General features: G+C 36.1%; 1 protein-coding gene across 5 annotated transcripts; it reads left to right on the top strand.

Annotated features, from left to right (window-relative positions):
* Nucleotides 1-1,867: 1,867 nt before the first annotated feature.
* LOC140789750 (uncharacterized) lies at nucleotides 1,868-10,511 on the top strand. Of its 5 annotated transcripts, none has more exons than XM_073139565.1 (19): nucleotides 1,868-2,112; nucleotides 2,228-2,268; nucleotides 2,543-2,652; nucleotides 2,796-2,954; nucleotides 3,055-3,117; nucleotides 3,206-3,295; nucleotides 3,473-3,766; nucleotides 3,910-4,007; nucleotides 4,541-4,576; nucleotides 4,800-4,920; nucleotides 5,024-5,260; nucleotides 5,428-5,523; nucleotides 5,625-5,690; nucleotides 5,886-5,924; nucleotides 6,000-6,134; nucleotides 7,445-7,809; nucleotides 9,487-9,574; nucleotides 9,717-9,908; nucleotides 10,078-10,511. In XM_073139565.1, the coding sequence occupies exons 3-19, from the start codon at nucleotides 2,554-2,556 to the stop codon at nucleotides 10,174-10,176; spliced, it is 2,277 nt and encodes a 758-aa protein (XP_072995666.1). In that variant the 5' UTR covers nucleotides 1,868-2,112; nucleotides 2,228-2,268; nucleotides 2,543-2,553; the 3' UTR covers nucleotides 10,177-10,511. The 5 variants fall into 5 exon arrangements, with proteins under 5 accessions (XP_072995666.1, XP_072995662.1, XP_072995664.1 ...); XM_073139561.1 differs by having other exon boundaries at nucleotides 9,481-9,574; XM_073139562.1 differs by having other exon boundaries at nucleotides 1,987-2,094; nucleotides 9,481-9,574.
* The last annotated feature ends 5,262 nt before the right edge of the window (nucleotides 10,512-15,773 follow it).

The raw sequence follows: 15,773 nt of genomic DNA, 5'->3' as shown, positions 1-15,773 counted from the left end.
TTGCTTCTGGTTTTATTATTCTGTGCCCCTTTTCCAGTCTCTAGTTTACTAGCACTTTACAGCGGTGGTGACAATCTAGATGATGGTAACCTTCCTGGACTTCGAGCTGCTGATAATTTATATAGATTTGATGAATCGAGTAATACGAGGCAACAGCAAAATATTCTTTTGTTTTCCATTTCTGTCCTAATATTGATTAAAGGACGGCGGGTTGCCGAATTGGTCAGAGGTCCCAAGGGATTTAAAATATAGCTTCTGGTGAATAGATGACTTAATCCCATTATTTTTATAATTTCAGATCTAAGATGTAGTATCTACTCAGAATGGCAACTAAAACCATATTTTACTCAAATTATTATTCTATTTCTCCCCGGTATAAAAAATTGTTCAAAATGTAGCTGTTCAATCGTTGACCCACTGAGGGGTCGTCCAAGCGGGCATATATAATATATTAATAGTCGTTGACCCTGGTTTAATTTATCACTAAAAAGACTTTAATCTCTCATGACTTGTGATCCACTTTCCCATCAGCTACCACGTTTTCCCCCCTTCTTTCTCTTAATAACTGCTAGCACAATCAAATGCTAACCTCTCCTCTCTTTATCTATGCTGCCTTCTATTTATTACAAAAGATGCTCTACGTACTAAATGTAATACTAACTTCTTTTCAAGATCAACGCCTATTGCTCGTGATACTTCTGCATGTGTTCACCATTTTAATTTCCTCCTCCTTTCTTGCAGAGCCAGAAGAAGCAAACAACGATCCTGGCATCATCTCTTCCTCACAGCCCGCGGCACCAAATGCGATCGAACCCACACCAGCCCCAGCTCCAGCTCACATGGACATCCAATTCGATCCGAACCAATCGCTCCAAGGCTCCGAATCCGACACCCAGAGCGACGAACACCCAAAGGAGAAGCAAAACCGTGAACGAGAAGTAGAAAAATTGGACGGCGTGCGACGACACCCATCCTTTCGAGCCTACGCCAATTTGATGCAAACTAGAAGTTGGAGCGATCTCCAATCGACGGCATCGTCCAGTCCTGGATCCAGGTTCTCTCGTCGAGATAAACAAGTCCAAGCCCAAGACCAAGGCCCAGCCCAAGACCATGGACAGGGACAAGGGAGAGCTGTGGCTGGGAGAGACAGGGGAAAGGAAGCAGCAGCTCAGAATCCCTGGAAGTGAACTTGACGGTCTGGATGAACTCTCTTGCGTGAGTTATTTTTTATTGGGAAAAATTGGAAATAATAATTGTGGTTGGTACTGTGGATGCAGTTTTGTAAAACCAAATCACAGATTTGTGATAATCGAGATTGCTTTGTTGGATAATCAAGGATAGATGTTCTAATTATTATTTTTTGTGATAATAATTATGGTAACAAATAAGCGCACCAATTAAACCTAACAGTCTTTTAAAAATAATAATTTAATATCAAACGGAGTCTATACCTCGGCCCAAGCTTATCCGAATGTTAATAATTCCAATCATGTCAATACCATCTCTCTCACTAGCACACAGAACGCAAGTCGTATCCTTTGTTTGCTTTGCATGTTATATATATTTTTTAGAGTCGGCTTTTATATAAATATATAATACCTACACGGCTGAGAAAATTAAGCCATAATTTTGTGGTAGTAATGAGTAGATTATCCGACGTAAAAAGGCTAAAAATATAACAAAAACTGGTTATGAGTAATAGTTTTTAGGGGAATAAAAATGAAAAAAGAATTGGGTGTTTAAATCGGATTATTACACCCTCGAGATTACGTTGGACTCACTCGTCACTAATCTAATCCAATAATAACCGGGTCGGACCAAGTCCCGGCTCGAACCAACCTCGCCCCCCCGCCCCAACGCCCCTTCTACGGCAGTATAATCTCTGTCGATCACGCCGCCCTCTCTTTTTTTTCCTCTCCTCTCTCTTTTCCATACCTTGATCGCGAGTCCTCTCTCTCTCTCTCTCTCTCTCTCTCTCTCTCTCTCTACGACTACTTTGATCTGTTGTCTCTCTTCCCCTCTTCGTATCCCTAGCCGCCGACGATAGACCTCGTTTGCCTCTTGCTATCTCGTCGCGAAGGATTCCAAGTCGAGGCAATCTCTAAATCTTCGGTGAATTTATCTTCTTCTCTTGTCCTACTATTCGTGTTTCGCTTCAATGGATGATGTATCTAATCTGTTCGTTTGTTGTCGTTGTCGTTGGATGGTTTGATGCTTTGATTTGTAGAGCATATCGGCTTTTAAGCGGGTCATCTAGCTCAAGAAGTGGTACATCCTCATTCTGTTGTTTGTGGCCTGATAATTTGTTTGATCCATTGATTTGATAGGATCTAGTTTTGTTGCTTTAGAGTTTCGAGGATTGTATTGGATTGCCCATTGTTAAGTACTTCTATTCGTTCTAATATACGCTATTGTCCATTCTGTGCTAATTGTGCACTGGTAATTCTGCTCTCTGATATTGCCCTTTCTGGTTAAATTCCATGCATCCTTGTCTTAGTGATTTTCTCTGCTTCAATTGTACATCTATTGCCATTTGTTACAGGCACACTTGCAATGCATCGTGTTGGCAGTGCTGGTGCCGCATCTGGTTCATCACGTCCTCGGAAGGAAAAACGCTTGACTTATGTACTAAATGATGCGGATAACACAAAGGTGTGCTGATCACTTCAATCTTCGTTTTACTGACTGTTCAAATATCAAACTTTCTGTTTGATCACAGCCTTTTGGTGTAAGAAATTAAACATCGGATGTGGAGTATCAATATCACCTGTTTGAATTGCTGTCTATGTTTGCAGCATTGTGCAGGCGTTAACTGCCTAGAATTTTTAAAAGCTTCATCTCCTGATAGTTGTGATTATCTTTTTACTGGGAGTCGAGATGGCACCTTGAAAAGATGGGCTTTGACAGACGATGGTCCAAGCTTCTCTGCAACATTTGAGTCTCATGTTGACTGGGTTTGTATATTTGTTTGCATTCTGTTTATTTGTTCGAGATTAGGTTTGATATGTTGTTATGTTGCCAGATTATTACGTGATAACTGGGCTTGTAATGCAGGTGAATGATGTGGTTCTAGCTGGTAAAACTCTTGTTTCTTGTTCTTCGGATGGCACTCTCAAGGTCCTTCACCCTAAATGAATTTTACAACTGATGATATTAATGGACTGTCAGAATAAATTTATTAATCACTATGTTATATTTTCCCCAGACATGGAACTGCTTGTCAGATGGCGCTTGTACTATGACTCTCCGTCAACATTCTGACTATGTCATTTGTCTTGCTGCCGCTGAAAAAAATGTAATCTCTTCTGAACATTATACTCAATTAGTGTAATTAAGCATGAGTTTAAATGGTATGCCTATTTTCTTTTCAATTCTGATTGATTCTAGTCATTGCTTAACTTTTTTTTTGTAACATACGAATGTACAATATGACTGATGACCCTTATGTTTTTTCTCTTTTCATACATATTAGAGCAATATTGTTGCCTCCGGGGGTCTTGGTGGTGAGGTCTTTATATGGGATATTGATGCAGCTCTTCTTCCAGTTGTTAAATCTGTTGATACAACAATAGACGAGAATTCAAATGGAAATGTTGGGCAACCTTTGACAAGTTTGCGTTGTATCAATGCTAGCAATAACATGTCTACGCATAATAGTCAACCACATGGATATAGTCCAGTTGCCGCCAAAGGTCACAAAGAGTCAGTTTATGCCCTAGCAATGAATGATAGTGGAACATTGCTTGTTTCTGGTGGAACTGAGAAGGTATACTTGAGTTAATCTGGATATCCAGAAAGTCTATGTTTTGTGTGCAAATTTTCTTTTAATTTAATAGTTTATGCTGTGATACAGCAATTTATTCTTTATCCTTCAATTTGGCCTGTTTATATTCCATTTATATTTTGTAGGTTATTCGTGTTTGGGACCCAAGAACTGGTTCAAAGAGCATGAAGTTGCGAGGGCACACTGACAACATCAGGGCATTGCTATTGGATCCAACTGGCAGGTTTGTATTATAGGCATCCTAAATTGAAATCTAACAATGCTACATTCCAATATATGATTATATTGTTGTATGGAAGATTGAATACTTGGGGAAACGTAATCGTAATCTTCTACAGGACCTTTGAAAAGTCTAGTAAAAGATTAAGGAATAATCAGGCATTGCTATCCAACAGGCCTAGGAGAACAAAGAAACTGGTTTTAAGATGTAACTTAATGCAACTTAGGGTTCCCACATTCGGTGCACTTTTAGTACTGGTTTAGGTATCCAACTTGTTCTCAATTTCATGGGAAGAAATGGATGGATGTTCTGTCGCAATATGCTCATGAGTGTAACTTTTGCTACCTACGAGATTGCATCCTCATGTAACCTACCAGGCATATAAGAAAAAACACACACCTGTAGGCACAAATGTTCTTAGAAAAGGACATGTAGATAGAAATAATTTTATCTCTTTAATTTGTGTGACAAATTATTTTATTTATTTATTGTTAGATTTATTAAACAAACTTGGTTTAATGAATATCTCTTTGCAGGTTTTGTTTATCAGGGTCATCAGATTCATTGATTCGGTAAGAAATACTACTTTTCTCATGTTCTATAGCTTGAAATATCCCTCCAGCTTATATTGATTTATTCCTTTTTAATGGTCTTTGTTAAAATCTGTTGATTTAGATGTTATGAAATGTTAGGTTTTGAAAAACCAAGACTTATATTAATTTTCTTTGAAAAACTTCATGCTCCTCTCTGTCTCACTTTATCATTGATGGAACATTTTCTTACTTTCTAATGCAGCTTATGGGATCTTGGTCAACAACGCTGTGTACATTCTTATGCTGTCCATACAGATTCTGTCTGGGCACTTGCGAGTACTCCATCATTTTCACATGTTTATAGTGGTGGGAGGGACCTTTCTGTGAGTACCAAGTTCCATTGTCATGGGAGAGATTCTTTTACTAACGATTCAGATTAGTCACTTTGATCTAATTCTGTTTTCTCTTCAATTCTGGATATCTCAGTTATACCTTACAGATTTATCAACAAGAGAAAGTCTCTTGCTATGCACAAAAGAACACCCAATTTTACAGTTGGCCTTACAAGATGACACTATATGGGTTGCAAGTACGGATTCTTCTGTATATGGGTGGCCAGCCGAAGGGCGTAGTCCTCAGAAGGCTTTTCAAAGAGGTGGCTCATTTTTGGCCGGTAATTTATCCTTCTCAAGGGCAAGGGCTTCTTTAGAAGGATCAGCACCTGTAAGTCATACATTTGCAAAAGATATTTTCTTGATGGACATGAATTACAGTCTTACAGATAACTTTTAGTCTTTTACGAAATTATATATGAGTAACTACTACTTGATATGCAGGCATATATACAGAAGTTATCTTTTCATAACTAATGCCTATACTTTCCATTGCAGGTTCCTGCTTATAAAGAACCATCTTTCACAATTCCAGGAACCCCAGGAATCATACGACACGAAATATTGAATAATAGAAGGCATGTCCTGACTAAGGTGATCATGAAGTTTTACCATATCTTTCCCTTTTATAATAATCATTAACATGAGGACTAGTTGTATGTATCTTTGTATTCCTTAAAGCATATCTGTCACAGGACACTGCTGGTTCAGTTAAGCTGTGGGAGATAACCAGGGGAGCAGTAATTGAGGACTATGGCAAGGTTGTTTTATGCTTCTGCTATTCTGTAATAGTTAATACAACATTTTAGTTTCTTTTCTGCATTTGTGGTTCATGTCTGACACCCAAGTTAGTTTTAAGTTTTAGCCATAATGCACTTTTAGCATTTCATAGGGAATCCACGCATCTGGGTTGCACTTACTAGATATAACTTGAAAAGTGAACCTTCTTTCTGCAGATTTCTTTTGATGAAAAGAAGGAAGAGCTCTTTGAAATGGTATGCAAATTGTACCACTGCGTAGTAAAATTCTGTGGTCTGTGAAATCTTTATTATTTTCTTTTGATTCTCCAGGTGAGCATTCCTGCATGGTTTACAATGGATGCTCGACTTGGATGCTTGTCTGTCCATCTGGAAACTCCTCAATGTTTTTCTGCAGAAATGTATGAGGTTGACTTGAATATATCAGGAGCACCGGAAGATCTTAAGGTAGTATTTAGTTTCAAAATTTAAAATTTTCTGAGCATGTAATTAAATGCAGAGGATTACAGTGGCATCCAAACCTTCAACTGAACTATTTATTTACTCATCCCCATAGTACACAATACCTGGTCAGCCTTATCTACTGCTGTTCATGTTTAGCCCACTTGTAGTACAAATAGAACTCAGTATTATAGCATCTTGGTTAACAATCATAATTGTTAGTTCCAAACAAGGCTTTTCCAATGTACGACAATCATTATTTTTTATATCTTCAAGCAATATGGATTATATGACAGATCATGTTGTCTGTTAGGGAAATGGGTTCATTGTGAATGATATATGGTTGGTGAAAAATCATAATTTTATATAAGAATTCTTGAGGACATGCATTAAATATTGATAGTAATGCTATCTCTTGATCTTCATTTCCTGCAAATATTTCTGGACACATAAGCTGGCCAGCCTGTACTAGCACAATTTTTTAACATGTTAGGAGGTAGGGCAGAATTTTCTAATGAAAAAACAAGTATTTCTTAGCTAAGATTCCAATGAACTATCTATTCAGCTGAAATATTCTTGGAAACATCTTTTAGCTGTCCATTATTAATTCTTTAATATGAGATGTATGAAAAAAAATTATCCCTTAATGTGATATGCACGATTCCTTTAAGAAATGTCTCCTACACTTTTCCAGTTTCGATGAAACAGCAGTTTGGGTTGAATTTTTTTATTTGCAATTAATTTGCCCATTCTCAAGCCTGTTATTTGTGCTAATCCCAAACATGGTCCTCTGCTCTTAATTTTCTCTTTTATCCTGAATAATCAAAATATGAGTCTGTGGCTAACATGTTAAATAAATCTAAAAACATGGATGTTCTACCACTTGCCAAGAATCTTTGCCTGCAAGATAGATCTCACTGATCAGTTTGAACTCTGAAGTGCTCATCTTACATGGTATCTAGTGTTTGCTGGGTGAAGAGGCAGTGGTTGCTGGCTAACAAAATTGGCTAGAGTGACTATGTTGTTAACCTTAACTGAACTGTACGATATATCCTTGATAATAGAAATGATGCTTTGTGAAATGTGAAATGATTGCATATTTGATTTAGGATTTTGGATGATATGCTAGGGATTTTACATTTCAATTTATCTTTTCTAGAAGTTGGAGTAATAATAGAAAGGGTGGGATTAAGTTGTTTGAGTCTCGCATAAATCATAATATTAATTAATGTTGTACCGATATTTTGAAAGTTGTCAAGCATTCTTTGTGATGATCAATAATTATAATTGTAATAAATGTCTAAAAATTATTGCAGATTAATTTGGCTCAAGAGACAATTCGTGGTTTGTTGGCCCATTGGTTGGCCAAGAGAAGGCAGAGGCCTGGATCACATGCTTCATCTAATGGTGATGGTCCAGTAGGAAAGGATATCTCTGTTAGAAACATTCCCCACTCGAGAGTTGAGGTTGATGATGGAGTTGACAACCACAGTAATATGGTGCTTCCTTCATTTGAATTCTCAACAGTTTCTCCTCCATCAATCATAACAGAGGGTTCTCATGGAGGGCCTTGGAGAAAGAAAATTACAGATTTGGATGGGACAGAAGATGAGAAGGATCTACCTTGGTGGTGTATAGATTGCGTGTTAAATGGTCGATTGCCTCCAAGAGAAAATACAAAGTAATCTTGCCTCACATTGATTGCCTGCAAAAACAATTCTGTGTCTGAAACAATTAATACTTTTAGATACCACATTAGCTTTGTATTTACTCCTCTATATTTCATACTTCTCTTTATGCGTTTCAATGGAATACTGCATCTGCAATGTTTGTTTACCTAATAAATTTAGGAGATTCGGTCCTCTCATTGATATGGATTGATCTCAGAAATTTATAGTGAACCCCCTATAATGACTACTACGCTTAATGTAAGACTCGGAAATTATCATAGAGAACAGAAGGTAGCTTTTAATTTACCTGTTTGCTTAAGTTTTTCTCCTCATACATCAACTGGAAAGAGAGCTTGTTGGTCATGGTGGCATCACTTTTAGTAACAGTGTAGTTTTTAAATTTTAATATGTATAATAGGATATATTATATCTCTGTACAGTAGATGGAGAAGCTCTGGAGAGGTTCTGCATTACCTTCTAGTGATTTAGAAAACTCATGCTCTGTGTCATCATTTCTTTGTTAATTCATATCTGCTAGAAATATTTCTTGTTTTCTTTTCTTCATTTGGCCCCAAATATTAGGGGAATTTTGCCATTCTGGTTGATAACAAGCATTATATTGTTCTATCTGTGTGTTCATGTTTATTGGTTAACTCTGGAATAGAAAAGGTAGCATATTTGCAAGTACAAAAATTATGTTTTCCCAGAATCTCTCTCCTTCCATGCTCTTCTTTGACTTCAAATTAAGGGGTTAGGACAATCTGGTTGATCACAACATTATCCTGTTCCAATTATGAGTTTATCAGTTTTCATTAATCAAATACATGTAGATCACATATAAACTGCATATAAAAGAAGCATGTAGAAATTTAGAAGTGTTTTGCAACTTTCACAAATGCATTTCTTGTATCTTGACTGCTTACAAATATTAGCTCCCTCTCTTTGAAAGCCTAGTCCTCTATGTTCTACTTCTTTTATAAAATTTACCTCTGCACAAAGTATAGCTTCTCCTTTTTTTTTTCCCTCTTGTTGGTTGTCTTTCTTGATTCTAACACGGAGGAAAGGTTATATTGTAGTTGAGAATAAAAGTGACCATAATGTATTGCCGTTCATGGAATTATCTTCAATAGATCAGGATAAGTGCAGGATCTTACATTTTATCTTGATGAGAAAGTCACATAGAACCTGATATGATCAAGCATAGCTTGACCTTTAGCTAGAGTTTCCTGTGCCATGCAGTAGGGCAACATCTTTTATTGGGCTAAATTTGACCCTATGATTTTGAACTTGCTGTCACCTTAGTTTCTTGCTCATTAGTAGTTTCTCTCTTGTACAGTTGATTGTTAATCAGTAATCAGGAGATACAATTTGAAGTAGAATATTATCTGTTTTATCTTCCCTTCTCTACATATGTCTATTTTCATTGTCGTCAACTTATTATTTCATAGTGGTTCTTTATGTTCTTGTCAATAATTGTTCCTGAACATGGATGAGCAATCTTGCTTTATCTCATGAAAAGAGAAAGGAAGGGCAAAATAATTGCATATTTAGATATATAAACCATGAGCCAAGCTAGGTAAAGAAAGACAGTATCTTTGTATTATTTAATATATCTTTTGTTAACAGTATATTTCCTATTATTTTGTTATTATTGTCAAATTTATGCTGCTTCGTCAATGTAGGTGCAGCTTCTATTTACAACCTTGTGAAGGTTCATCTGTGCAAATTGTCACACAAGGGAAATTGAGTGCTCCTCGGATATTGCGAATACACAAAGTAAGTGTTGATAAGTTAGCCTGGTTGTTACCTCAGGAAATGTCTTGTGATCTGAACAGAGCCATCAAGCTGTTTTGACTTTCTTTTCAACGATTTCCTGAGTGGGTTTGGTCTTGAATTGTTCCCTTGTTTTTATCTATAGGTTATAAATTATGTGATCGAGAAATTGGTTCTCGACAAACCATTGGATGCTGGAAGTTCTGAAGGGGCATTTGGGTTGGGATTAAGTACAAATCAGTCGCATCTTTCGTCAGTTGGAGATGGCTCTTTACGATCAGGGATAAAGCCATGGCAAAAGTTAAAGCCAACAATAGAGATCTTGTGTAATAACCAGGCAAGTGCTGCGATACTGACTGAATGAATTTGAAGTTCTATTAGATTTCTGGTTGCAGTCATGGCACGGACATATAGATTTGCGTTGCTTTCTTCTTTCTTTACAATGGATTATGAGATTACTGGCTGCAATTACAGCTTTTATTATATCCCATTATCATTTGATGCAGGTCCTGCAACCTGAAATGAGTCTTGCCACTGTCCGAACTTACATATGGAAGAAACCCGAAGATTTGGTTCTGAACTATAGAGTGGTGCAACCGAGATGACGAGAGATCCTTCTTAAGTATGTCAGCTAACCGTGATTCGCCGAGATGCTTTCAGCAGATGTACATCACATGCTTGGCATGATATTAAGGAAATTACAACGCTGCCATATGATTGTCACACTATTTGAGGAAGTTAGCGCCTTCTTGCCACCTAACTTGCTCTTACCTGACATTCTAAGGTTTCAATATTTGCTTTCCTGTATAGTTGTGAAGCTAGGAACATTGGGCTGCCAATTTGAGGGCAGCATAAAGCTGCCAATTGAGAGCATCTTATGCTGGAATGTATCATATATAGCGAGCTTAATAATCTTTAAGTGCTCTCTATTTGCTATCAAGCTCTTATTGTTTGTCTTGTAAATGTGGGAATTTGATTTTATAATTAAACTTGTTCCTTAGTGTCGTCATGCCAAACATAGTATTTACAGCAACGAACAAAAGAGAAAATCCTCGTTGCTTAATGAAGGCAGAAACTGCAGGTACAAGTCTTGTAGGCGAAAAATAATAGGATTCAATTCATCTTTCCTTTTTCAAGTGCTCGAAATATCATATTGACCACAATACTTACTGAGACAAATTTTGGCATAATATTACTGAGACTGCTCACGACTTGCTTCATCCTCGACAACAGATCATCTACTGAAATATGAACAGCAATAAAGTCTTGTATGATTTTGTCTCCAAGAGGTCATATTACTTGCAGAATATGAGCAAATTGAAATAAGAAAAATTAGGAGAAGAATAATTTTTATCCCTGTGCATACATGGCGCGTGCTAAAGAAAGTATTTGAGATAGGTTAAATGGCAAAATGATCAATCTCAAAAATTAATCCACCAACAAATGTGTGTTTATCAGATTACAAATATGAGATATAAACATATACAAAATGTAGTATGATATGTAAAAATAACTTATCTCAATCTTTGATGCAGATAAAAGAAGGTTTGATCACGACGACATACTAATTCATCTTCAATCCGTAAGATTAGATGGTCATTCGAGAGGAGAGAAAGAAGTAAGAGAGATAATTTGTGGATCTATCATAATCTACTAGAGCCCCTCATATCATATTATATGTATATATATATATATAGAGAGAGAGAGAGAGAGAGAGAGAGAGAGAGAGAGTATTAGGGATTAAAATCTTCTCATTATATGATAAGAGATAGGGGCGTCCTAAATTGATAACCCTAATCAACTTAGGATAACACATGCTACGCAATTGCTAATCTAAAGTTAGGCATTGTTGAGTAAATCTCTATTGCACGGATCACAGATGCCACTTGCGGTAACGATAACGGCGACGACGGACGGCTATCTACACACAAAAGGAACAATTTAGTTTATTTATTTATTAATAATTGGAAAGAATTGAAATGAATCATAAGCCCAAATATAATGAAATCATAGCCAGCCAAATAAAAGTTTACATAGTATTGATTAGAAGTATCAATGACTTAAAAATATGTCCCGGACTAAGCCCATCTCTGATTTTTCTTTAATCATTTAAGAACCCGAATGCTGGGCCTCCCTGTATATAAATACACTAAGATTTAATTAAACTTTAACTTATATAAACTGCCTAGTTTAGATTTTATTACTCTAAACTAAACTTAAAATATTGCTTTAAGTCATCAGATTGCCGAGCTGCTCTTCTAAATAAACAAACTGCATTGTTGAGTTAGTCATTGAGCCAACCATCAGATTTATAAATAATTTTTTTCGCAATAATGATTATAAGTTGGAATAAAGGAAATATAGCTACTAACTCTAACTCTAGTAGTTGGTTGGTGGCCATTTCTGATTTCATAGAGAGGGAAATGGGGAAGGTTGGAGGAGGAGGAGGAGCGCGGCAAAACGCAATTCGGTCGGGGATCGTGGTGGTGGGAGCAATAGCCTTTGGATACCTCTCCTTTCGGGTCGGCTTCAAGCCCTACCTCGATCGCGCTCAAGAGGCCATGGACTTGGAGACGCCGCCCGATCCCTCCCACAACCTTGGCGGAGAGCAGCAGCTCCCTTCTTCCGAAATCCCCATCTCTGTCTTCCACGAGGAGGACAAGCAAGAGAGGTAAATTTTTTTTGGGATTTCTCTATTCATGGATGCGAGTAGTCCAATCATAGCGTTTTGTAAATCTAACACTAGAGATGTTTGTCTGGCTTGTCGAAAGCATTTTGAAATATGGGTTGATGTAGTTTGAAAATGCAATATCGGTAGGTGTTATCTTGTTTTGGGCAATTCTACAGGCATCTTATGCGCAAGTAGTTTAGTTTTTGTTTGTGGGAATAAACTAAAATGACTCTTGATTTAGAAGGTTATATGGTGCGCTGTTGAAGTTTGACTGTCAAATTGATTGCTTTCTTTCTAGTTTCTGTTTTTAATCTTTACTTTTAATTTGAGTAGACTTTGTAACATAATGGTCGGATGCAGTTAGTAAATGGTTATGTATTTCAGAGGACATGGAGGGTGACAAAAGATTGTGGAAATGTGGCGGAAGGTGAAATTGGATCCTCTTAACGAATGCTTGTGGGCATTGAATGGATTGATTGTTTACTGCAATGCAAAATTATTTGATCCACATATTATTACGTACTAGTGTTGGATGGTTTTCTTCACACATAGGATATTCAGGCCTGAAATTAGGAGCTTGAGAAGTGGGAATTTCAGGTGCCAAGCAAGGGGTAAGATATATGTTCATGTATTGCTATTTGCTAATGATCTGAGCCACACAAGGTGAGTTACATCACTTTATATACCAGTAGGATAGGTGCTCGTTTCAAATTGTATCTATTCATTAAGAAAGAGAGTCACCCATAGCAACTAATGCAAGAGTAAAAGTGAAATATGGGAAGTATTAAGTAACACCTCCTTTGCCAACATTACAAAGATGGTAAACATTATTAGCTTCTTTCTTGCTGGTTGAACAAACTATTCTAACCATTAATGAGTGTCTTTGATATGTAGTCATGGTTCTCCTTCACTAGTAACCTTAAAGGGATCTAAAATTTTATTTGAGAAATAGTTAGATATAATTAATTTCTTCAGAGGCTCATCATGTTCTAGATGTAGTGACACGATTTAGAATAAAGGGGGCAAAATTCAACTGCCAGTCTAGCTAATACTGGGGTAGGTTCTGTGATTTTGCCGGATATTTGTCTAAATTATATATTAAACAGATCTTTATTTTAGCCTGTGTTATCGAATTAGAATAGCAAGCAGGATGTATCTGCACTCATATTGAATGGCTGGCCACTCATCAGCTTTACTAATTGGCTTGTTTTTTTTACCAATACTTGACATCTAAAATAACTGATCAAGTTTTACAGAACAAATCTATGTCATAAATTTAGGACTTCAAACTCAAAAGCTTACAGATTTTTAATAAAGAATATCACCTAGCCACTGTGATTTGTTGTAAGAAGTTGTTTCTAGGTTCTCTCTTAGATTGATCTGAGCTTGCATAGCAACTGGTTTCTTGTTATGTTTCTTGGCGTGATAGGTTGGACTTTCTAGAATACTTTGTATTATAAAACCCACTGTTGGTTTGGTTTTGGACATTGTTTCTTCCAAGTAATCCTGAATATGCTATAAATTAGTAAATTAGTAGTTTGTTTTGCATTTCTAATTTCTTCCTTCACACTCTTCGGTTAATGATGAACTGGAACAAGAAATGATATCAACCAATTTAACGTTATGGTAAAAGTTGTGTAAATAGATAAAACTCAACTGTTGGGTTTCTTTGCTTATTAAGTCCAGATGATTTGGAACAAGAAATGATGAACTGGAACAAGAAATGATATCAACCAATTTAACATTATGGTAAAAGTTGTGTAAATAGTTAAAACTCAACTGTTGGATTCTTTGCTTATTAAGTCCAGATGATATACATGAAACAGCTTTTCAAGTTTGGACTAATCATTTTAGGTGACTGTTTGGCGTGCATTTGATAGTGTTATATTGGTTTCATGAAAAGTTACCTTAAGGCATATAAACTGTGTTCTCTTTCTACTGCTAGGTAAATTGCTTATATATGCCATAGGTTTTACTTATATTGTATATAATCCAATGAGTTTCAGGGAATACTACGTTGTTTGCACAGTGTATTATTTTTTGAAAGTAATCCCCCATTTACCTTTTCGCCTCAACTTTTTACCTAACATTCCTTTATCCTTCTTTTACTTCTCCATTATTAACACTCTGCTTACTTTCTTACATTCATATGCCTGATTTTTTTACACTTTTAGAGAGTTTTAACGTCAGATTGATATCCAGTTGCTAAAGTTTCTTAGTTCATTCATGGAGGCTATGTGTTCTAGCTAAATTTTTAGTGTTGGCAAAAAAATGAAAGGATAGTAACGTTGATATATTTCTGATTGTATATCCACACCGGCTTGGTTCATCATGATAATAGATAGATGTAATTTTCCTCAGACTTGGCTCCCTGTACATGTTGCTTTATACATATCCCTATTATTTATACCATAATAACTTATGACAGACCTCTTCCCGTCTCTCAATCAGTATGCTACTAAAGGGTGGCTCCTTCTGTCATTATATATATATATATATATATATATATATATATATATATTTCATTATTGATGGAGTCAGCCGTCTCCGATTCCAAGACATAAAATTGACTATCATTTTAAAGCCCAGCTCACTTGTGGAATAGAAATAATTTTTTTTTTTTGGTGATCCTATAATTTTCTATTTTATCAGCCATAAGAAGATTACTAGAGCATAAGGAAGAGGTTTACTTAGATGTTCAGTCAGTTAGTATAGTTCATTTCTTAAAAGTGTTTTGCTCAGGTTGGAGGTTTAATTTCATATTAAGATTGATTGACATTTAGTATATTTTTTACCACAGACAATATATGCATATATTTTAAGTTTGTTATAATCTATTATTAAGAGGATTGCCCTAGTTATTTAATTTATACGTCAGGTAGGATTAGTTTATTTTTTTGGTTTTCTTATAATTAGTCTACTGATTCATAATTTATTAAAAAAAGATGCTTTATCAACAGACACTTTGTGAACATTGTAAAAAGAAGTGTAAGATAAAGCATCATTATTTGTGGGATGGAGAAAGAAATTATTAGAAGTTAATAAAATGCCTCATCATTCTAACTTGTATAGTAATTATAAACTGTTTGTAGGCATAATATTACTCATCATTTGTCATCTCTATGGTACTTCAAAAGAGTCATTCATTGGAGATCTTCTGACACTATTCTCCTTTAAAATGCACAGTGCATTATGGTGTAAGTTAACATTCCTCTGTTCGATGGTTGGTGGTGGGAGACTGCGATGTTTATGTATGGATAAGAGTCTCCTATTTCAACCCACACCTTATCAATCTTGCATTTATCTTAGAAATCACTTTGTTTACTTAAGATACTTGTATGTGCATCTCTGAGAAGTCTTCATCTATCCAAATCTTCAAAGCAGTCTTTTTAGAAACATAGACATCTACATATTATCCAGTACAGGGAGTAGATAATAGCTATGTGCAGGATTTTTAGAAGTCAAGATGGTGGGCAATGTTTTGGATAGCTGCTGCGGATGTATTATTATTCTTTTCTCACCTTCCTTGCC

This window comes from Typha latifolia, chromosome 5 (assembly GCF_019914945.1).
Source record: "Typha latifolia isolate L0001 chromosome 5, TyphaL0001v2, whole genome shotgun sequence".
NCBI lineage: Eukaryota > Viridiplantae > Streptophyta > Magnoliopsida > Poales > Typhaceae > Typha > Typha latifolia.
Note: the sequence above shows the minus strand (reverse complement) of the source record. Positions and strands in the feature narration are given on the sequence as shown.